The sequence below is a fragment of the Spermophilus citellus genome (assembly GCF_964194105.1).
Source record: "Spermophilus citellus genome assembly, chromosome: 2".
NCBI classification, from domain to species: domain Eukaryota; kingdom Metazoa; phylum Chordata; class Mammalia; order Rodentia; family Sciuridae; genus Spermophilus; species Spermophilus citellus.
In genome coordinates, this window is record NC_138183.1 from 24,087,235 (window position 1) to 24,112,186 (window position 24,952).

Consider the following 24,952-nt stretch of genomic DNA (forward strand, 5'->3'; position numbering starts at 1 on the left):
CACAAGCTGTCCCCATATATTAAATTAAAACAATGATGGCGAGTTGCTAAGAGTGAACTTTGCCCAGGATGACTGAGAAGCTGAAGTCAAACTGTTCTGTGCTTCTAATTACGCCAACATAATAATAAGACATTTTGTCAATATGTAGTAAAGATCAGAGAGGCTTAAAAATAAAAAATAAAAATCAACATGTAACCCAGGATGGCCAAACAAAGTACGGGGGAGCATTTTGGTTATTTAGAGCTTTTCCCATTATTAGATTACCAGAGTAGCATGTAGCCTATCAATACTTAGTCACCCAAATTGGTAATTAACTGATGGCCACTGCTAGAAAGATATAGGTACATTTTTCAAAAAATGAAATTTAAGTGTCCTAGTGTTTTTCAATACATGATAGGCTTGAGGCATTTGGAAATGTTACAAGTAAAACAAAGTGCTTAAAAGAACACAGGGCTCTGAGTTAGACATCATTACCCTTAGTACATTTATGAAGACCCGAATGGTGTGAAAATATTTTGGGTACAACCGGTGACTTGAAAAATTGTGCTCTATATGTGTAATATGAAATGAACTGTATTTTGCCATCATATATAACAAATTCGAGTAAATAAATAATTTAATAAAGAAAAAAAGAAAGCATACTAGCAAAAATCATAAAATTGTATAAGCACAAATTCTTGGACTAAGCGATGCTGCTTCTAGGAATTTGAATACATATACAAAGGTGTGTGTCAAGAATTGTAATGTTGTTTGTAGTAACAAAAAAAATCTAGGAACAACCTAAATGTGCATTAATAAGGGATTAGTTAAATAAATTGTCATATTATTTTTTTGGTATGACTTTAACTATGACTAGAGGTTCAGAAAAAGCTTTAGGAAATAATCAGAATATAATGGATGTCATTTGCATAACAGTAAAAAAAAAGAACACAGAGCATAGGAGTTCCTCTATTCAGATATTTTTCCTTTATTCATATTTTCATAAATATTTCTTCATACACACACACACACACACACGTATGATTAAAACAAACAAACCAGGCCCAGAGTCTATACAGAATAGGAAGCAGGCCAGATTTTCTTAGAAGACACCCACCAATTTGTTTAAATATATTATTGCCAATTACTTACATAAAGGGGCTTGTTAAACACCTTGGACATGCCACCAAAATCTCAGGAGGGTCTTTCTTAAGAGTGAGTCCTCCCTAAGCCAAAGGGCAACACCTCCTCAAAAATCCTAAAATCAACCTTCAACAAAGTTAAGGGAAGCCAACAGTAATTAACTGCGTGTTAGTATAGCAGTCTTCAGAAAAACATAACTGAACCCAGAACCTCTTATATGGATTATCTTTCATATATACTACATAATTCAAAAATTACTGGACATGGGGAAAATGTGACCCAGAGTCATGAGGAAAATATAGTCAACTGAAACAGACCTACAGATGATAAATATTGAAAATAATACATCAGAACCTTATGAAAAATATGTCAACGCATCTACAGGCATATTGATATAATTTGAAGAAGAAAAGATAATAAAATTCAGTAGAAATGTAGAAACATAGAACTAAAAAAAAACCCTGGAACTAAAAATAAATATCTGGCAACAAAAATTCAATGGCAGATTGGAAAATACAGAAGAAAAAAAACTACTGAACCTAAAGATGGGTCCAGAGAAATTATCAAAGTGGAAGTACAATCAGGAAAAAAAAATAGAAAAAAATGACCGTCACCTCATACTGCCTTATGGGATAATATTGAGCACTCTAAAGTACTAAAAATTGGAGCCCTACAAGAAAATAATAAAGAAATGGAAACACATTTGAAAAAAACATAAGTGAAGAGTTTTCCAAAGTTCCCAAAAGTAAAAATATAGAAAAACCTAGGCAGATAACAGCCCACCTGATAGAGCCCCCACTGATCAAAACAGAAGATTCTGAGCAACAAAATGAAAAAGGTAGCACTTAATTATACCCTACAGTATAAAATAAATGCCCATGAGTCCACATTGATATAAATCAATGATTGAATAAATGGGGAGGAGAGAGAAATTTCCCATATAGAAGAGATTCAAATAAATTATCTAGATAGTCCCCATCTTAAGAGATAGAATTCAACTTCTTGCCCCTTCTTGTAGCTTCACAATGGAGAACTGGCAAACAGTGAACTGGGCAGGTAATGAAGTAAGTCATGCTTTTAGCTTGTACCATTGAGGTGGTGCGATGGGACTGGTTCTCCATATCTGTGGTCTTCCTCCCCCAAACCCATAACTCCACTCTCACCACGAAGAAAACACAAGACAAACTCAAATGCAAAGAAATTCTAAAAAACACCTTAACTGTATTCCTCAAAATTGTCAAGATGATAAAAACCAGGAAAAGTCTGAGAAACTGTCACAGACCAGAGGAGACTAAGGAGCCTCGATGACTAAAGGCAATGTGGTATCCTGGATGGGATCTTAGAACAGAAAAGAGAACATTAGAGAACAATTGGTAAAATCTGAATCTACTGTGTAGTTTAGATAATAAAAATATACCACTGTTAGTTCCTTTTTTATAATAAATGTTAACAACATAATAAAAAGGGGTACTATCTGAATTATCTTTCCAGTTTTTCTATAAATCTGAAACTATTCTAAAATTTAAATATTTATTTGAATTTCAGTCAAGAATTCTAATATATGAATGATTGGAGTTCCAGATAAAAGGATAGAGGAGAGGTGGAAAAGGCATTTGAAAGAAAAAAGAAAAAAAAAGCATTAAGAGCTCTCTAAACCCCAGGCAAAAAAAAAAAAAAAAAATTACAAGATGATGATTAGACACACCAGAGTCAAACTACTGAAACACAAGAAAATCTTAAAAGTAATCAAAGAAAAAAGACATATTATATACAAGGGAACAATGACATGAATGAAGAGTGACTTCTCACCAGAATTAATGAAAATGAAGGCCAACAGAATCGCATAAAACACTGCTGAAAATGCTTAAAGAAAAAGAACTATCCACCTAAAATTGTATGTACAGCAAAAATATTCCTTAAAAATGAAGGTGAAAGACATTCTTGGATAAGCAAAATCCCAGCGAAGTTGTCACCAGCACAAACATGTGACAAAGAAACATGCTAAAGGAATTCTGCAGAAGAGGAAAAAGATACCGAATGGTATCTCATAAGTTACAGAAGAAATCACAATAGAAACTCTTACATGTTTCAAACTGAATGATAACAAAATCACAACAATCAACGGTTGTGCAAATCAATCACCTAAGTTTTCATTTTAAGATGCTTTAGAATGAATTCAACCCAAAGTACATATAAGAAAGGAAATGAAAAAGAAAAAAAAATGGAAAACAAACGATAAAGTGATCAATAAAAACAGAAGTTGGTACATTGGAAAAATTGATAAAATTAATTATATCTGAAAAAAACTAATGAGAGAAGGGACATCAGCATAGATTCATAGGCACATTAAAAAGATAAAAATTATTATGAAAAATTTTGTCAAATGTAACAACTTGGATGATATGGACCAATCTCTTGGAAAATGCAACTTTCTAAAACTAACATGAAGAGAAATTTTAAAGTCTGATACACCTATAACTATTAAGGAAGTTGAAATCGCACTTATAATCTTCCATCAAGAAAAATTCAATGGAGTCCACTTTGCTACTGAATTCCCACAAACATTTCAAGAAGAAACAATAACACCCCCACCTAAATGTAGTCTTCAAGAAAAGAGAGAAGGAAGACTCCCCTCCCTGCTGGTTTTATGAGGCCAACACCACACTGACACCAAAACCTGAGAAAAGGATTACGAGAAAAGAAAATCACAGGCAATATCTTTCATAAACATAGATACAAAAGCCTCTACAAATATTAGCATAGAGAATCCACGTAGTCTCATTGGATCTAGGAAAGTGGATCTAGCAAATGTAACAGTTATTCTTTTAAAAATTTAAATGGGAAAAAAAAAACACTGCCAGCAAACAAAGAAAAGAAAGGAACATACAGGATTTGGTAAAAAGGGCATCTATGAAAAAAAGCCTGCAACTAAAATCACACTTACTGTGAAAAGGGGACAATCTTTTACTCCAAATGTAGATCTATTTATAAAATGCTTATGGCATTGGTGAGATTTTGGCTTCTTATGCTTTACTAGGCAGACTTCGGTCAGTAATATTATCTCTGATTTCTGGTGTATGATTTTCTACCCCAGAGACCTTTCATTCAAGGAACAAAAATGAGCGATGACCCCAAGTCCTGAGAGTATCAAGACAGGCCCCTGCTGTCTATACTCACATGGAACCTGCATCTTAATGTCACCTGCAAACTCAAGGTCTGGGGATATATAAGCCTTTAGATGGCCCTAAACTCCATCAGGTCTAACTGAGGTGGAGGTGGAGGCACCATGACAGGGAAGAGCCACTGCACCTCACATACCCTCCACACCTGAAATCACAGCGTTCCCAGAAGCCCTCAGAGAATTGAAATCCCATCCCTCACAACACACCTCCGTGGGGATTGCTTAGTCAGTCCCCCCCCAGACCATGATTTCCCTTCCATACATCCCATCTCTGCCTTTGCCCACAAACACAACCTATGCTTAATTAATCTCCCCCATGTATGATTAAGCCCCAGCTGTGCTCTGATTAAAAATCTGAGTTACACTCAGTAGATATCATGATATTTGCCTCCTGGATAAAACAAGGATGTGTTTTGGCCCTTCCTCTTTTGCAAGAGCTGATTGTAAACCCTCCTGCTAGAAAGAACAGCAAACCAAAATTTCCTCTATATATGCAAATGATAGTTTTATAAACAGATTAATAGAGAGTTTCTAGATTTTTCTCTCTAGTTATTGGCTGTCACTACATGTGACTAAATCAGTCGGGGTCACTCCAGATAAATTGGGCTGACACTGAATAATCACACAGACACAGAAAGTACATTTTTCTTGGGGTTCAGCTATGGCTCCTCAGCCCCACCTCCCACAAGGGAAGCAAGAGAGGCAGATAAAAGAGAGCACATGCCTGAAACCATGCTATTTATTGAGGGGAGCTCTTCCATAGAAGAAGCTCTTCCAAAAAAGGTAAGGGGTAGTATTGCAAAGGAACAAGAAGGCAGCCCACTCCCATTGGGTAACGCCCACTCCCATGCTGAGTGGAGATAGGGAGATGGGGATCCACCCGCTTCCCTGTGCTCAGGAAACCAGTCTCTGCATTTCCACCACTCAAAGCTAGGGGGCGCTCAACTCCTATGTGGCAGCTCCCAACAATTGGCAAAAAGATGTGTCACTCAATTACTCCAAAACCAAAGCCATCATTTAAAAAATGATGTTCCCAATAATTCCCTGTATATTACCTCATTCGTTTATATTTTTCAGATAACTTACCCTGAGTTATAATTTTCTTGTTTCATGTGTTTAAAAGGCTTTTCTTGGTTGATAGGTTGACTCTGTTCTTAGGGTAAAATCACTGATCCAGGTTCTCTGGGGTAAAACTTTTTTTTTGGGGGGGGGGTGCTACTGGGGATTGAACTCAGGAGCACTCGACCACTGAGCCACATCCCCAGCCCTATTTTGTATTTTATTTAGAGACAGGGTCTCACTGGATTGCTTAGCACCTTGCTAAGTTGCTGAGGCTGGCTTTGAACTCACGATCCTCCCGTCTCAGCCTCCTGAGCCATTGGGATTACAAGCATGTGCCACCATGAACTACCACACTCAGTGGGCCTGGATCATCCATGTCTTCATATTTTAGAGAAAATCCAGAGTAACTCCGAAGGAGACTCTTGGATTCGCCCACAGGAACTCACTCAGGTCACTCTGGTATTGGTAGAATAGAGTCTGTGTCCTCCTTTGGGGATAGCTGTTCCTTTGATCTATCCATCATCCTTCTCTCTTCTGGCATCACAGCCTACATTTCCTTATTCTCCTATTTGTCTTTTCCGCTCTCCCTCTGATTCCAGGGTGGACCTATGACTCTTGAATTGAGTGGCTCAGAGTCTGAATGGGGTTGGAAGTTGTTCATCCCAGCTGCAGGCCTGGCCATTGGACCCTGTGCTTGGAGACCTGGAGCTGCCTTGGCTTCTGTCCTTCCCAGAGACTGTGCTTCCGCTCTTCCTTCAGTCTCCTAGACACCCGCACATCCTTCCCAAACTTTTATTTCCTGCACAGTCAGAGCTGGCTTCTGTTGCTTGCACACAGAGGATCCACCCAACTGAGAATCCCTGTTGGGTTCTTCCTTGGGCTGCCTTTTACACACAGTTCTCCTTGGGGACACCACCCTTGTTCAGCTGTCACTTCTCGCTGGAAACCCAGGCTGGCTATTGATTTGGAGGCTTCTGTTAGTGAGGATGATAGACATGAAGGGAACAGACACCTGCAAGGACAAATCCCAATGTCCAATGGGAGCATGCACTTTTGGAACCAGGAGCAGTGGAATGAAGTATGGAGTCAGCCCCCCAGCGAGAGGGGAGAAAAGTGAGATCTACTACCACCAACCAAGGTGGAAGGTGTGTGTTTGTGATGTCACGTCCAAGTTCTGTTCAAAACAAGAATGTAAGAGCACTCTTATTCATTCACCTGGGCCCGTACCCTTCTAGCCCATGGAAAATACAGAGAACACATGAGTTTGTTTTCTAAATTGAGATTCACCCAGAAGCGGCATCTCTCATTACATTCGAAAGATACTTTGCTGGGATTCACATATCAAGAAGTCAGTGATAACACTGTTAAAATAAATTCATTCCTCTAAAAGTTTTCTTCCCTTGTGCATTCATTTTATTTGTTAATGTACAATACTTTTGGGTACGTTTTTCTCTGAATTTTCTACAAAAAGTGTTTTAATGGGACAACATACTTTGAGTTGGAATAAAATATGATTTATAATTATTCAAGTGTTAAAAGCTTAACTATGAAATATTATTCAGCAATAAAAAGGAAATGAAATCTGATACATGCCACAATGTGAATGAACCTTGAAAACTTGATGCTCATCAAAAAGCTAGACACACAGCACCACATATTATATTTTTCCCCCTATTTCCAGAATAGAGAAATCTTTTAAACATGAATGAATGAATTAAAGTACCTTTGAAGGGACTGTTTCCTTTAAGTATTGTGTTTGCTGTAGAGTTTTAGTACATAAATTCTTCTACTTCTGGTCTACTATAGGGTTTCATTATGAATGGGCATAGAGGTGCTAAACCCATTATCCCTATATTGTGCTGAGATATGCAGACATTATTTATACATGTGCCATATGCATGCTTTTAAATAAGATTTTTTAAATAGTTAGAAGAGATATTTATGAAAATGGTCAGATTGATAAAGGACATGAAAACTATTGAAAAGTTCTGACTATCAATGGGAGTTCTGTCTACACTCTACCAACACGACCTCATCTATGACCTCCAACACCATCTATGGCCTGAAGACTCCCCAGCTGAATGCCTTATCCTCCCTGAACACAGGACTCCTACAGCTGATTGCCTGCCTGACATTTCTATTTGGATGTTAACAAGCATCTCAAACAAAACCTGGCCCGGACCCAACCTTGCCTCCCCACCCCCAAACAGGGGTTCCCTCTCTGAACAAATGGCACATCATTTATCTGCCACTCAAGCCAAATACCTTGGCCTTCGTCCTGAGTTCTCTTTTCCTGCCACATATACAAAGAATCTGCCCCAAAAAACGTTTCTCTGTGAGTCAATCTTCAAAGCATATACCTTTCTCATCACCACCACTGCCGCGCCCTGCTGCCAACCACCATCACTGTTCACTGTCGGGGGGCCGCCCTGTTCAGGAGCTTTGCACACACCTTTAAGTCCTGAGTAAAGAGGTGCTGAGCAGGTACTGCACCTGCAATGCAGCTGGACCTTACCCCCGCTGGGAAAAGAAAGGTGCAGCTCTGGGAGTGGGGGTCACCTGAAGGGTTGAATTATACCCACCTGTTTGTTGTAATCCTGCCCTTCTGCTGGTTTTTGGATAGAATGCTCCGTGGATTAGCTCCTCCCATTAATAAAACCCAGGTTCGAGGTGTGTTTCTCCTCTTTCTTGCCTGCTTTGCCCCCATGTGGGAGCTGTGGCTGAGGAGCAGTCACTGAACTCAAAGAAAAGGTACTTTCTGTGTCTGTGTTTTTATTTAGTCAGCCCAAATTCACTTGGAGTGACCCTAATTGATTTAGTCCCCTGTCCCCACAGTTCACTGGACTTCCTGAGACCCACAGAAGAGCTGGTCTGAGCAGGGAAAGTCTCTGCTGCTCTTCTTCTTCTTCTTCTTCTTCTTCTTCTTCTTCTTCTTCTTCTTCTTCTTCTTCTTCTTCTCTCTCTCTCTCTCTCTCTCTCACACACACACACACACACACACTCACACACACACACACACACACACACACACCCCATATCACTTTTACTTTCACCAAACATAAATCCACTACGTTAAGCAACAGGCGGATTCTTCACAGGCAAAGCTTTTCCTCAGCTCCCGGATGTTCTGGTTTAGAAAGTGGGAGCATTCTCCCGCCTTAGAAAACCAATCAGTCATGATGTTTCACAGCCCAGACGAAAGGCCATCCGCTGGTGGCTGGAGAAGTGAGCAGTCATAAATTGCAAATGACAAATGGCAGCTCTCCTCCTGAATCTGAAGCCATCTCATAGTGTTGAAAAATGTGTGGAGAGTGGACCACAAAGATCCTGGCCCCGGGGCCTCTGACCTTTGGTGTGATAGATGGGCATCTCCCTTACAGAGAATTAATTCATCTTTCAATGTCCCAAGTGTCCCGTCAAGAGACAACGAAACCTGAGTAGAGAAAGAGCAGGCGGCTCTGGTCTAGGTTAATGTCACACAGCGTGGAGAAAGTTGGAGGGCCCAGTGAGCTCCTAACTTGGCTGAATATGGCTGCAGTGCTGTGCTGAGACCCGGGCTCCAGGAGGTGGAGAAGAAACAGTGAGTTAATGATGTTGGCTGTCCACAGGGATCCCAGCTTGGAATTCTCCTCTGAGAGGGGTAAGTTGACGAAAAAAAGCTGCCCGTCCCTAGATAGGACGGGAGCAGATCTGCTCGTCCCTAGATAGGTCGAGAGGAAAAATGGCCATTTTGAGAAAATGGAGAAGACTGATACAGTATGTTTGTGTCTTGTTTTGTCTCAGTGTATTGTATTATCTTTGTGACAAAAATATGGAAGGGGTGAGAAGTAAATTACTAAGGAAGGAGGCACCCCAGTGGAACCAAGAGCAGTTAGGGCATGTGTTGATGGAAGCCCAGGAACTCTAGTCAGAAAGAAAAAGAAAGTTCAAAAGAAGAAAGATTATCAGAAAAAAAGTTGCAGCAAAAGGCTATTACTGAATACTTTTTGTTACCGGAGGGTACGTGAATCGGAGTGGTGGCTGCCACGTGTGCGAGCCGGTCATGGTGCAGCAAGGACTTTCCAAGTGGCGGCAGCCGGCTCTTCCCCGCCCCTGCCCGGGGAGCGGGACACCACTGCAAGAGCCCAAATCCAGACCTGACCTGGAAGCACAGTCTCGCAGGCTCTTGCTCCCTGTGCCCGGTGGCAGTCCCGCTCCCTGGGACTCTCCCCGGGAGTCTGGGACACTCCCTGGACTCTCTCTGGGCCATCTGGGGCTGCCCGGGATGTTGCCCGCATCCCTGAAGTTTGATCATTTCCAAGGCCAGTAACATACAATGGTTCTCCCACACCTGGAAGCTAATGAGTAATGAACACCATTAAGGCCTATTTCAAATGTAAAAAACCTTGAGATAATGTACTGAATTGTTCAGAAGGTTGTTTTCTTAGTGCCTGCTGGAATACTACAGGATTTTCTTTAGCCATCCAGAGTTCCTGCCTTCGTCCCAGTGCCAGTGAGGACAAGGGTGGAAGAATTTCCAGTGTTGCTGAGAACCAGACGAGACTTCGGATCAAGCTAGCTGCCTGCAGAATTTACCTGGACTGTGATTTAAGCTAGCTGCCTGCAGAACTTACCTGGACTGTGATTTACCTGGACTGTGAGTTAATCTATTGAGACACTGCTTTACCTGGACTGAGACAACAAACTGTAATCTACAACAAATTGTAACTTGGTATCTTTGCTAATGGTGTCATTGCTAGTATAATTTTTCCAAGGGCTTCTTGCATGGAGCCATCAATTGGCTTGGTATTGTGGCATTTTGTATCCTCCCCTTCTGCTTGTAGCAGATTATTTATGGTGTTTGTGTAAAAACCACTATGGTCGTTATTTAAATTTTTAAAAAGGGGGAAATGTTAGAGTCTGTAAACAAGTCAAGATGGTGCCTGGCATTTTGCAGAGGGAGTGGTTTGTGAAGTAAGGCCAGCGAGCCATTAAGTGTGGAGATTCCTTATTGGTTGACTGCTGTATCTAGTTTGTTAATTAAGATAAGCTGTGTGGAATGTATATATACCCCTCCAATCCTACAATAAACGGCTCCCACTCCTGCTGTATCAATCTACACAAGTTGTTCGTCACCCCCCGGTTATTTTGCTGCAGCCAGACTGCAGCACTCTGTCCAGTTGAGCTTCTAGAGAATACCATATTTGACTCATAATAGGCTTTCAAGAATGATTCATTGACCTCTGTACCCCCAAAGAATTGAAAGCAGGACCAGGTACAGTGGTGTGCACCTGTAATCCCAGAGGCTGGGGAGGCTGAGCCAATCAGATCACAAGTTCAAAGCAATCTAGCAAGACCTTAAGCAATGTAGTGAGACCCTGTCTCAAAATAAAAAATGAGAAAAGGTCTGGGGATGTGGCTCACTGGTGTGCCCCTGGGTTCAATCCTTGGTATCCACCTCCAAAAAAGGAATTGAAAGCAGGGATTCAAACAGATGTTTGTACATTCATATTCATGGAAGCATTATTCACAAGAGCCCAAAGGTCTAAGCAACCCAAATGTCCATTAACCAATGAACATATAGTTGAATATAGTATAGTCTACAGTGGAATATTATTCAGATTTTAAAAGGAGTAGAATTCTGACATATGCTAAAGATGGATGAACTTTTTGTATGTGCATGGATACTAAATGAAATCAACCAGACACAAACAGACAATACTGTATAAAGCTCTTTACATGAGGTACCAAGATTAGGCAAATTCATAGCAAAGTAGAAGAGAGGACTGGGGAAGGGGGAATAAGGAGTTATTATTTAACGAATATAGAGTTTCAGTTTGGGATAATAAAAGCACACTGGAAAAGTAGTAGCTGTGCAACATGGTAAATTATGCCACTTATGTATATGGTTACAATGTTAAATTTTATGCCACCTATATTTCTGTACATATACTTATTGTATAGATATATTCTCTATACAATAATCTATTTTGTGAAATAGACTATTAAAAGTCTCTCTTTGGGGACTGGGGGTGTAGTTCAATGGTAGAGCACTTGCCTAGCATGCATGAGGCCCTGGGTTTGATCCCCAGCACTACCCAAAAAAAAAAAAAAAAAAGAAAACTCTGGTCTTGGTTACCCAGAGGTTCCATGAATACCTTGGGCCAATCTCATTCAGTGGGAAAATTTGGGCTGAGACTGACAAGTGTCAAAGTTTTTCCAACAACCTGGGATTTGGGTCTTCAGAATCCTTCTCTAATTCCCAAGAGAAGGATAAGTGTGGAAAAAAGTTGGAAGGGAAGTGCCGAAATAGGACAGAGTTGCATATTGGAAGGGTGGCATTTGAAACAAGCCAGACCCCAAAAGTCGAAGGTCAAATGTTTTCTCTGATAAGTGGAAGCTAATCCAAAATGAGGCCTGCTGGGGCCGGGGCAGAGGGGTGGGGGCTAATAAAAAGAGAGAAAGGAAGAAAACAAAGAGGGGAGGGGGACTTCATCAACATAGGGAAAGGCCAATAGAGCAGAGAAGGAGACTGAGGCAGGAGAAGGGATTGGGAAAGGGAAGAGCGGTGGAATGATCTGACAGAACTTTCTGTATGTGCCTGGATGGGACAAGCTGGGTCCAGCAATAGGTGTGTCCACAGGACACTAATTTTTTTTAAGTAAACTGTACATGGATTCAAGAGGGATTGGTGGAGTGAAGGGAGGGAAGCGGGTTGGGGGGCAGCAGGGAGCAAGTACTGGGGACTGAATTGGAGCAGGCTGGGTTCCATGCTTTGGTGATTATGTCAAGGTGGATGTTGGTGTTGTGTTACAATTAAAAAGAATGTTAAAAAATAAATAAAAATAAAATCCTTAGATGATTTTTTTAAGTAGAGAGTCTCATACACACACACACACACACACACACACACACACACGTTTTTTGTTCTCCCAAGCATGGGTCGCTACTGCTCTACTGTACTGAATTCAGACACATACCACCTGGTACAGAAACACACTTGTAATGATAACTGACAAGACGAAGGGAAGACACGCTGAGCATCCTGAGAAACTGTGCTTTAATTTGCCCACATCCTAAGAACCATCATTTCATTAGGCAATCGAGAACCTATGCCTGAACTTTGTTTCATGACGTTTACCTCTCAAATATCTTTAGAATGTTTAGCTTGAAACATTGAAAATGAAAGAATTTGAGGAGCGAATCCCAACTTACATAAGTGAAAACACAACTTAAAACCATAACATGTTTGAATTATCCTTTCCCTTGCACTTAATCGGAAGGATCTCCACATTTGTTCATCTTGTTCAGAAAACAGAATATCATAAGCTTCCTGGTCTAGCGCATCCTATTCATCTAACCACCACAGTCATGTAATTATAACTTCACAGTTACAACAAGTGTTTTCTTACTGATTTTCAGGCACATGAGGCCACAGATAATTAGATTCAGCAGTTGTTGTTTTTTTCTAATGTAAAAAAATCTACCCAAGGGAAAATATACTTAGATTCTAAATAATTTATGACCACAAAATTTTTCAGATTTGTATTTTAAAATATAAGATTACCTGTTTCTACCTTATAAGCATTTATACATCCCCATCCTGCTTTAATTATTTTTAAATCTGTTTTTCTTAACTCATTCTTTTTGGAACTGCTGAGTTACGCCAAATAAAATGAAGTAGGTTTTGCTTTGTATATTTATTTACCTGGTTGACCAGGGATTGCTAAATTCTAGTTCATGAGCAAAATTCCCTACCAGGAGGGTTGTTTGGGGGAAGTGTAAAAGGAGGAGACCCCACTTATAGCTTTCTATCCAGCCTTGCACCATCTGCCCTGTGAACATGCATGGTCAAAATGTGGTCGCCAACCAGCTGCAGAAGTAGCAGCAGCACCTTGGGCGACCTCCACTGAGAGCCTGGAAACGGAACCCCCGCCCAGACCTGCGCATTCAACATCCAGCTGATCCCTGTGCACACTGCAGCGTGAGAGGGGCTGTCTTAGGAAATGAGACCTTATTATTGATGCCCTTAGTGTTCAAAGCTGTGCACCTCCCTCTGGAAGAGAAGAGGTGAGACAGGCATTAAAGGGACTTCAAAATCGTTTCCAGACTCACTTCTTCAGTGCTTCTTGTCATGGGTCATAGCTACAGTTTGGCAGATTTTGATGTCTTTCAATAGCCCAGAGACTTTTTTTTTTAAAGTTGTAGATGAACACAATCTCTTTTCATTTTATTTATTTATTTATTTTTATGTGGTGCCGAGGATCAAACCCAGTGCCTCACACGTGCTAGGCAAGCGCTCTACCACTGAGCCACAACCCCGGACAGTCTAAGGACAAGCTTGGAATTTTATCCCCTTTTAGAATATCTGGACTCCTAAAAGTCCAGGGACTTTTGATGTGATTTTATCAAAGATGCTAAAACAAACCAAGCGTCTAACAAGGTTCTGCAGTGCCCAACAAATCTTCATGTCTGGTGTTGTTTTTTATTTTATTTATTAGCACATATGAATTATAGAGAATAAAGCCACATGTGTAGGCAACATTTTCTTCTGCTTTGTTATTTTGTTTTGTTTGCTTTTTGTTCTTTGTTTTGTCTCGCTGTGATCCCACTTTGCACTGTCATCTGAAAAACAGCTTCTGACTCCTCCAGGGGGCAGATAAGCCCCACAGTGCTGCAGCACCAGGACCACGGGGAACTATAATTCAGACTCAGCAGTGCAGACAGAAACATGAAAAGATTAGGTCAATTGTTCAAGCCAGTTTTAATGTTGGAACTGACTTGGATTCTTCTTTCTAGAAAGTGGCTTAGCCAGTGGTAAGATAACTAGTGTAGACATTAAGCACAATGCTTTGATGCTAAAGTAATCTAAGGACAAGCTTGGAATTTTATCCCCTTTTAGAATATCTGGACTCCTAATATCCAGCTTGGCTCCTCTCCCCCCTGCTCTGTGCTCCTCACAGACAGTAGCCTCTCAAACCTTTCCCTGACACCAAACACAGAATATCTCATTGCAATTACTTAAAGAGTCATGTTTGGTCCTCCCTAGAATGTGACCCCTGTGACGTCAGGGACTTTTATTTATTTATGTTTGTAATACAGTTACCCAGTGCAGTGTCCAGCACATAGTAGGTACTTAATAATTGCAGGTTGAAGGAATGAATGGAATAACATAATTGACAGAGAAATGGAGGTTCTGAGAGCAGAACAAGCAGCCTAAATAACAACTTAACTATCCAAGTGTGAAATGCTAGATTAAAATAGATGGACTGTAATATCCTTAATTTAGAGCATATTAATTCAGAACTTGTAAAATAGCTTTTGATTAGACTGCATTTTATGCTTTTTTACTATCTGTGAAAAAGAAGATTAAATAAGATGGTGTAGATTTATTTGACATGGCAGCAATTTAGGAAGCATTCATTTGGACACTATGGAAAGGTTAAATTGTCACCTCTGTTCAAATAGTAGGTCAAACACTATGAAGGTCCCTTCACAAAAGCAGAATTTTGACTAAGAAAATTCCTTCCTTTAACAAAAAGAAATAAAATAAAATTTCCTTAAATAAAACAAAATTCTAATTAAGCCTCCTCATAACTGAGACAGGACTTCCCTCTGAGGAATCAAATTAGGGGAAATTTTTATTGTAAGAAAAATGACATCTTTAATGAGAAGCGAATGAACTCATTGGTAGCCTGTAAGTGTGCTCCTAACAATCAATGCTCCAGTATCTCTTTCCACCATTGGAGCCTGGAAAACTGGTGATCAGAACATGTGCACAAGCAAAAGTTTCCAAGTTCCATCTCAGTAATTCAAAATATGTTACCATAAGTCTTCAAATACTCCCAGCCTTCTTATGTTCTGTTAGGACCCCAGCTAGAAAGAGGTGGTAGAGTCAGACTGGTAACTGAGATGAGCTTCACAAGGGGATGGCTTCCCAAAGCCGTGGGCAGCTAAAGGAAATCAACAGGGATGGGGGAGAGTTCAGGGGCTAACCCAGCATCAGGAGGAGCCCCTGCCACACATCATCCTAAAGGAGCCCAGGAAGGAAGTGGTCAGAGAAAGAACTGCAGCAAAGGCTGTAGGGAGGGCTTCAGGCAGGAGCTCTGGCCCTCAGAAGAGGAGAGCCGCAGCTGCCCACCCACCGCCCCACAGGAAGTGAGACTATACAATAAGTGCATTGACCCCACTGTCCCCAGACCTGGCTCTCCTGCTGGTGCCCTCCATTGACAGGCCCATCAGGAAGTCCAAAGGCAAGAAAGCCAAGCTGATGCAACGCGCAGAGGTCAGCCTCGCTGGGCACAGAGCTGAGGTGGGCAGAGAGGGACAGTGTGAGGTGGAGAATATCCACACCCCTCCCAAAAACTTCTGCAAAGCATTTACTGTCTCATTCATGAGCTTTTATGCCATGCATATCCTAAGAATTGAGAGGGAAAAAAATACAGGATGACTCTGTCAAAAACAATATTTGATAGCTCCTATCATTATAGGAAGGCAAGATTCACGGATTCATTCGCTCAAAGATATGGTAAAGGAAAGTCTTCCATCTGCTTGAAACGTGAAGAGATGAACTAACGAATGAAAATTTAGAAAAAAAAATCAAATCCCAAATGTTTTCTTTGATATAAGGAGGCTGACTCATAGTGGGGTAGGGAGGGGGATCATGGGAAGAATAGATGAACTCTAGATAGGTCAGAAGGGTGGGAGAGGACAGGAGGCGGCAGGGGGTTAGCAATGATGGTGGAATGTGATGGACATTATTATCCAAAGTACAGGTATGAAGACACGAATTGGTGTGAATATACTTTGTACACAACCAGAGATATGAAAAATTGTGCTCTATATGTGTAATAAGAATTGTAATGCATTCCGCTGTCATATATAAATAAAAAATGAAAAAAAAAAGTGTGTTTCTTTTGAAAGTAGCAAAGAACTAGAGTCTCATATCACAGGCTATGACAATCATCTGCCAAAAATAGTAACTAAAATTTTTTGATTAAATCAGTGAACAACCCTTAAAAGTGCTATGCACTTCCACAGATCTCCATTGACTTTAAAATTTCTCTCTAAATAAGGAGAGAATACAGGGGATGCCAGGATTGATTGGGAGGTAGGGAATAGGTAAGTCATGGGGTAATCTATGTGGAGGGACTGGTTCCACCCCACAGTGATGCAGGAAGTGACAGCAACTGGACTCCGTGTGCACTCTGCATCTTTGTTATCCATGAAACCCTAAAACTTAAAATGTAACATGGAAGAATAGTCTGGAGGCAAGAGATAGGGAAAGAAATGGGAAATCACAATTACCTTGATGGATGACTTGCCCCACCCTGCTCCATAGATGCTAACCAAGGTCAACTGAGTTATAGTAAATAAGCACCAATATCTGTCTATCCCAACACACACACACACACACACACACACACACACACAGCAGCAGCAGCAGCAGCAGCAGCGATATGTCACTTGAGTAATCCGATCACTCATGAAGCATTTCTTAAACAAAAGACACTGCAGAGTTTAAAAAAAAAAATTCATGAGACAAAATATCTGATCTAACATCAATGTCTTCCCATAATGGCAGTCTCCACCTTATTCCCAGTCAAACAGGTTTCCTGGATAGAGCTGTGTCCATTTGCAAATGGGTGACAAATGCAAATCCTTCAATAGGTACAGATTCTATTTTGCATAGTTACTGCTTTTTTTAAGGAAGGTTTATAAGCAGATAAATATATTTCAGGAACAAGCACAAGAATACATAAAATTTTCAGATAAATTCTCCTCCATACAAAGCAGTTAAAAAATTATGAACTCTTTTCTTTAATATTTATTTTTTAGTTGTAGTTGGACACAATATCTTTATTTTACTTATTTATTTGTGGTGCTGAGGATTGAACCCAGGGCCTCGCACATTCTAGGCAAGCGCTCTACTGCTGAGCCACAACCCCAGCCCTGAAATTATCAACTCTTAAAAAAAATAAATAAACAAGTGCAAACTGAATTAGCAGAGTCAGGAAATAAACTGAAGGTAAGAATAAAACTTCTACAGGGCTGTGGCTATAGTTCAGCGGTAGAGCACTTGTCTTACAGGTGTGAAGCACTGGGTTCAATCCTCAGCACCACATAAAAATAAATAAATAAATATATATATTGTGTCCATCTACATACAACTAAAATATATTTTTAAAAAACTATTTCAGACATGAAAGCTACATTAGAATGAAATCAAAATCGCTTTAAAAGACAGTCAATTACCTATAGATTTTTAAAGATAAATAAACTCATGGGTAAATGAAGAAAGGAAAGAAAGCAATTTAAAATGAATAGTTATGGCAACCCTAACCGTGAGATGTCCCTGCCGTAGATAACAGAACAAATAGATCTTTTTAAAACTGAACACCAGGAAGAAAATATCTTTATGAAAAATAAAGGAAAACACAAATTTCTGGTTAAAAAAAAATGACCATTGTCTAGGAAAACCCAACAGAGTGATTGCAGTGAGAAATATCACAGAGAAGTTACAAAGCTTTCAGTGCTTAAAAATAATTCTATCAATGACGAGTCAAAAGAATAAAAATAAAAATCACAGGGGCCAGGGAGGGAAAGTAGAAAGCAAGCCACCTACAAAGAGGAGATATCAGGCGAGCCTCAGATTTTTCCAGAGCAGCAGTCAATACCAGAACACAATGGAACGGTGTCTTACAGAATTATGAGGAGGAAAAGACAGGATTCTATCATTTTATATACAATTTGTTTGTTTATAGAAGGAAAAAGAACACCTTTGGTCCCTGCTTAAAAATGAATATTCCAACTAAATACTGAATCAATATAAGAAATTCAGGAAAGAGTACAGTTAACGAAAGGGCTGCTGGTGATCTGATTCCATTTAGATCCAAGAGGGCTGCTAAGCCAGAAACATGAGCCTGCCTCAGGACCTTTGCAACGGCTCTTCCTTCTACAGTGAGGCTCACCCCTCACTTTGTTCAAGTCTGCTCAAAATCTCCACCCCAGGATCCTGTTCCCTTTACCAAAAAGGACTCTCCCCATCCTCCTGCTTTATTTCTATTCTTAACGTTTACCACTGTCTGACATTGAACTTTGCATGTACTGTCTGTCTCATCTAATTAAATAGCATTTAACGGTTCACTGCTGTGTTCTCTGTGCTTGGAACTGTGCTGAGGATGAAAAAGGTACTCAAAAAAAATGTTGATTGAACAATAAATGTTTCAAAACTGCAAATGCTGAAACCTTGGAAATGTCAAACCAACAATACAACGGCCACCGTTGGTAAATGCAGGATGAAAGATTTCCTCAACCTTAAGAGTAAGCAATCAATCTACCAAGTCTGAATCCGACAGATTCTAGAAAAGCCGCCTTGAACACTTTTAAAAGCTGAAGAGATGTTTCCAGTTTTGCCTTTGTGAATTTTATTATCTCTGGGCTCCGGTTGGATCCTTGTATTTTACGGCTGGCTAGTGTTCTCTGAGACACCAACAAGTAGTGAGGACCAGTGACCACTGATGGCATCAATATGGGATGCCAGACTAGCCAACAGAAACTTCAGACATAAATATATAATGTGGCTAGGACTGTCGAGGATTGGGGGGTCATAGGTGCTCTCGAAGGTTAAAGGTGGTGATGTGAGATTTTTAGAGACTTGAAAATGACCTGGAAAATTTTATAATGTGTATATTCCCTCACCCAGCAATTTCATTTCTGGAAAATAGTATTCAGATTCATTTTCAAGGTTTACAAGGATGTTCGTTGTAGCCTTGCATATAAGTTTCCATCAAAGAGGAGCTGATTTGGGCCAGGCATGGTGGCACATACCTATAATCTCAGCTGCTGGGGAGGCTGAGGCAGGAGGATCACAAGTTCAAAGGTGCTAAGTAACTCAGTGAGATCCTGACTCTAAATAAAATACAAAATAGGGCTGAGAATGTGGCTCAGTGGTTGAATGCCCCTGAGTTCAATCCCCAGTACAAAAAAAAAAAAAAAGAGGGGCTGATTAACTATATTCCCAAAGTAAACACTAAGCAATTAATAAAAGCAAATGAAGTAGACATGTGTATATTGATACATAAAAGTATACACAATATAACAGAAGTGGAAAAAGCAAACTGTAGAACAGTCTATGGCATCCCATAGGTAAAAGTGTCACCCATATTAACCTATGTCATTATTTGTTCCCAACTCTGTGTTTGCAGGAAGACTCTCTGGAAGGATATTTTCAAACTGTTCTTGGTAACCACCCCTAAGACTGAGATTTGAAGGAAAGAATGGAAAATGGGGAAGTTTACTTTACAAACTTCCATAGCATTCTATTTTTTAAAGCCATACATTATCATAAAATTTAACTTTCAAAACCTTTGCACACTTCTTTTGGGGATGCTGATACTGGAACCCAGGGCCTCTAGCATGCTGAGGGTGTGCTCCACTCCCGAGCTACAGCCCCAGCCCCTACATGTGTGTTTGAACACATTTCTTTAAAGCTCACCATGTGCTGAACACACAAAATGCCACAGGGCAGGGTTAGCAAGAAAACCAGTTCAACAGCACCTCACCTCCATAGTCACATAGGCCCAATGGGAAGGTCCTTAAAGATAGGGACGGGGAGGGATGGCCACCATTTATCCGGTACATAGAAGATATTCAGTAAATCCTGCTGAACAAGTGGAGAGCTCCGTGAGCAAAGGAAGGCTTCTGGTCAGGACCTGGACTGATCTGTGATCCCAAGTCCCCACCACACCCTTTCATAGCCCAGTTTTGCTCATTTGCAAAACCCCACGTTAGAGGCTTCACCATCTCTTCTGGATGCCTTGAGCTCGTTCTGTGTCATAGGTGCATGTGAAAAACAGGTACCTGTCAGCAGGTGGGGCATGTCACTTCCAGTCTGAGGCTGCCATCCGTGTCGTCAGAGCCCCGGGGCTGCAGGGATGGCAATGATGGAAGACTCCCTGTGTTGTACTCTCTGGGCTGCTTCTCAGCCCACGCTGTTTGGATGACTGCTTCAGAGAAGTGTTAGGCAAAGCTTCCAAGTGGCGTCTCATTAGTAACTGCATGTGCTGAAGTGTGTTCTCCCAAGCACATCAGCCCCACACCCCGCCCACAGGGGAGCCAGCCTCGGACCTGCCATTGCCTGATAGTTAGGTACTGTCCCAAAACACGGGCACTGAGCGCAACGCGACACATCCCTGCCTCTGGCTCTCCAGGCGTGAGTCTTCTCTGATCCAAACATCCCGTGAAGGACACTTCAGTAAGAAAAGGTTGAGATCCAGTCATTTGGTGTCCTGGTTGCTTATTTATTATCAGATGCTTTTCTTACTGAAGAAGCTCTTGTTTTTATCAAAACCAATAATGCTCGGGAATGCATGACTATCTGTTCTTATTTTCACTTCATTTCCTTTCCATTGACAACCTAGGATTACTCCCAACTCTCAGATGTTGGCGCCCAACCAAGGTCTGGCTTTGAAAATCGATAGTCCCCTCTCCTTGAGCTCTGATACATTTTCCATGTCATGTATTTTAAATCTCTTCAGAAGAAAAGATGTTTTCTTTCTTTTTTTAAAATTTCTGAGTTGTGGTACCGTAGAACACAAATCTCTTTGGTGGCCCTCTGAAGCACTCAGGGTGAAATCCAAAGTCCCTGCATGGACTATCCTACCCTCTGTGATCTACCTGGCCTCCTTCTTCAGTCTCATCTCGAGCCCATCTTCCCCCACACTCCAAGCTCTCGAACTACCCTTCTTTCAGTTCATCCAACTTGCCAAGGTAGCTCCTGCCTCAGGGTCTTAGTACAAGCCCTGAATGCTTCTTCCCTTCACTTCTTTTTTAAAAAATATTTTTAGTTATAGTATATATAAAGGTATATATACAATACCTTTATTTTATTTGTTTATTTTTATGTGCTGAGGATCCAACCCATTGCCTCATGTGCTCTAGGCAAGTGCTCTACTACTGAGCCACAACCCCAGTCTCTCCCTTCACTTCTTACCTGGACAATTCCTACTCATCCTTCAGTTTTCCAATTAAATATTAGCTTCTCACTGCATGTCTGTAATCCCAATGACTTGGGAGGCTGAGGCAGGAGGACTGAATGTTTGAGTCCAGCCTCAGCAACTTAGTGAGACTCTTTCTCAAAGTAAATAATAAAAAATGTTGGGGCTGTAGGGGATAGGAAAGGTAGCAGAATACAACAATTACTAATAGGGCATTATGTAAAATTGTGGATGTGTAACCGACGTGATTCTGCAATCTGCATTTGGGGTAAAATTGGGGGTTCATAACCCACTTCAATCTAATGTATGAAATATTATATGTCAAGAGCTTTGTAATGTTGTGAATAACCAATTAAAAAATCTATTTAAAAAATAAATAAATAAAAACAGGAAAAAAAAAGTTGGGGCTATAGCTCAGTGGTAGAGAACCCCTAGGTTCAATGTCCGGTACCAAATAAAAACAATCAGATTATCAGAGAAGCTTCTCTGAGCCCCTAATCTAACCTACTTTCTCTTCCTGTTATTTTTGTGCGTGTGTGTGTGTGTGTGTGTGTGTGTGTATGTGTCCTTTCCTTTTGTGGAAGTTATTGTGCCTGGCTTACTAGTTTGAAATTTACCCCTTATTAGACTTCAAACTCCAGATGATGAGAATCATGACTATTTTATTGACCATTGCTATTCTCGACAAATATTTGTTGGTTAAATGAAAAAAATAAAAAGTGAATGTCATTTCCTCTTCTAGTTAATTTAGAAGGTAGACACAGTGAGTGAGGGAAACCAAGTCCCTTTCTCACTTATAATTCAAAGCAACCTGTGTACTACAGGGGAGAATGGAGGTGAGGATTTGGATTGAGGGCAAGTACAGGACTTGGCACATGGGGACAAGTGTTAGACCCAAGAAAGGACAGAAAAAAGTGTTATTTGGAAGGGGGTGGGGAGAATTAAAAAGCTATTTATATTAAGGAAGTGGGGCCAAGAGCAGATGGAAATTGGGGAGGTATGTGAAAGGTCAGGAGGACTTTGGAACGTCAAGTGGAATGGGAAAAGTCAAGGCCAGGTTGATCGGGTGAGAAGGAGGCTGTTGGACCCTGAGGGGAGAGGAATCGTGTGCACAGGAGCCGGAGGACTGGACAGGCCTCCTGCAGCAACCTTAGCTGGGGTCCAGGAGAAATGGTGGAAAGTTCCAAGGAAGCAAACTGAACGCAAGCCTTATGCTGTTCCACAGAAGGAAGTGGCCATGTGCTCTGCCCAGGGGAAATACACCATACATGACATGAATAGCAGAGCATGAGGATGAAAGGAACTGCCCTTTAACCCTACACAGCGAGGTGACAGGGCCACTGTCAATCTCCTGTTACAGACAGCCTAGGAAAACAAATGAGGAGCCAGAATGGAGCAGGCAGAGGCCACGTTGCCTGGTCCCTGTCCTGTACACCATGCCAGCTACCGCTTCTGACTGGCTGCCCACAACGACCATGGTGACTTGAGACTGTGCTATTCTCACTGCCCTTTGGACATTCTGTTTCTATATAATCAAAAAAAAAAAAAAAAAAAAAAAAAAAGCTAGCTGCCAACCTGTTTCCCCATAAAATAGTCATAACATAAAAAATGGTCATAATAATAAATAACAGATTGTAGTTACAGAAAATAAATGATATTAAGTATATTTTGTGCTAGGCTCTAAGAATCTCTCACACACACACACTAATTTATCTTAATTAATGTTCTCAAAAATCACATGAAATAGTTACTATTATTATTCCCATTTTCCAGATGGGGAAAATGAGGTCCAGAAAGATTAACCCCCTTCAGCAATGTGTTCACGGACTCAAACCCAGATATTCTGACTCCAGAGCCCAGCTCTTAACTGCTCTCTAGATTTGCACATAGCTTATAATTTACAAAGCCCTTTAGGAGATATACAAAAATTATCAGATCCTCTCAGTCATGCTTAGTAGGGAGTAAGAAATATCTTTGTCTCCATTATACAAATGGGGAAACTGAGGCTCAGAGGTATTAAAATATTGGCATAGGACATCAATAGCACCAGTAGCAGGTAGGGCCTGAAATCCACCACTTCTAAGGCCACACAGCATCTCTCACCTTGCCTTAGCGAGCTTGTTGGTGAGGATTAAATTGCATCCACGCGATCAGATACGCAGAGAATAAAAGCAGCATCTCGGGTGTATGGGGCTTAGCATGAAGGTCCTGATACCTGAAAACATGACATTATCTCCAATGTGAAATGTGATTTCATGCGGCTCCAATGTCAGGGAGTATCCGTGGGAGGAGATCAGGAAGGGGAGAAGCTGACCAAGTGAGCGGGGCTCTAATAGCTGGCTCCAAAATTGACCCTTTCAGGGAGCGATTGTCGCCTGTCAGAGTGGCCCTGCTGCGGCAGCAGCTGGGAGACTGACCAAAAAGCAACGCAGGGATGCAAAGACAGAGGAGAGGGGAACCCTGGCCCAGACCCACCGCCGGGGGCCCTTTATTGTGTCTTTTTCTGGGTGACGCCTCTCTTGTCTTCATGCCACCTCCTCCCCACCCCTCCCATGCAGTGTGCGTGGTGTCAAACCTTGTAATTGAACCTCTGGCCGCCGGTAGTATATTTCTTGTCCCTTTTCTCCATTACCCCAGAAGCAAATCAATTCTTCTGGGTCCTCCCCTGGTTTCTGGTAGCCAGGACATTGCAGCCTTGGCTCCTATACCCACTAACTCATCATCCTTCCATTACGCGCTTCGCACCGAGCCACATTTGCTTCCGATCCGCAGTGACTGCCCCCCCACACACACACACCTTTTTAACTGCAGTCCAATAATGCTGACAAGGGTGGGAATCGGAAGTAATGGCTCTTGCGGCCAACTCCCTGAGCAGTCTAGGGGACGCCTAGAACGTGCTTCGCTCCTTAGCAGCCTCTTCCCCGGGGAGGCCCTGCCGGCCAAGGGGAGCCGCACCAAACCCCCGCACGCCCGAGCTCCTACCCCTGGCCTCCTGCCGCCCAGGCGGCTGCTATAGAAACGCGAGGCGTACACTCTGGACTGAAATGAAACACCCATGCTGCACGGGGACCGAGCCGGATCGGCCTGCTGCCTCGGTCACCATGGCAACGAGCCGAGAGGCGGCAGCGAGCGGCGCGCGGCGCGGGGATACTCACTCCATAGCGGGGCTCCGGGAGGCCGGGCGCGCTGCTGCGGGGCTCTCGGTGCTGCTCGCTCTGCCCGAGCCGAGCGCGAGGTGGAGCCGGAGTCGTCTGCCCTCCCCGCCCGCACCCTCCTCCCCTGGAGGGTTGAAAGTGAACGCTCAGGCTTTCTCGGCTCCCAGCCTGCGAATAAAACGGGAAGCAATTGGATAATGTTGTTCGCCGGGCGCTAGACAAGCCACTCCACTTCGGGGTTTCGGGAGGGAGCGCGCCGGCAGCTGCGCGCCAGGCGATGGGGCCACCCGCGCGCAGTGCCCAGGCGCCCGCCCGCGGCGCCAGGTGCGCCCGCCGTTCCCTTGGGACAGGCGGCGCTGCGCCGAGCCTGGGGGCAGCAGCGGGCTGGGAGGGGGAGAGGGGCGGCTGCCGCGGGTGGCACAGCCCAGAGGGCGCAGGGACATAATTGAGTCATT

The 24,952-nt window shown here is 42.0% G+C and overlaps 1 protein-coding gene across 1 annotated transcript in view; it reads right to left on the reverse strand.

Moving 5' to 3' along the window:
• Window positions 1-24,686, reverse strand: part of PALM2AKAP2 (PALM2 and AKAP2 fusion) — a 470,283-nt gene extending 445,597 nt beyond the window's left edge. Inside the window, exon 1 of the mRNA XM_081280067.1 lies at window positions 24,498-24,686. Coding sequence (XP_081136193.1) covers window positions 24,498-24,502 — 5 coding nt within the window. The 5' untranslated portion in view covers window positions 24,503-24,686. The remainder of the gene's footprint in view (window positions 1-24,497) is intronic.
• Window positions 24,687-24,952: the final 266 nt, after the last annotated feature.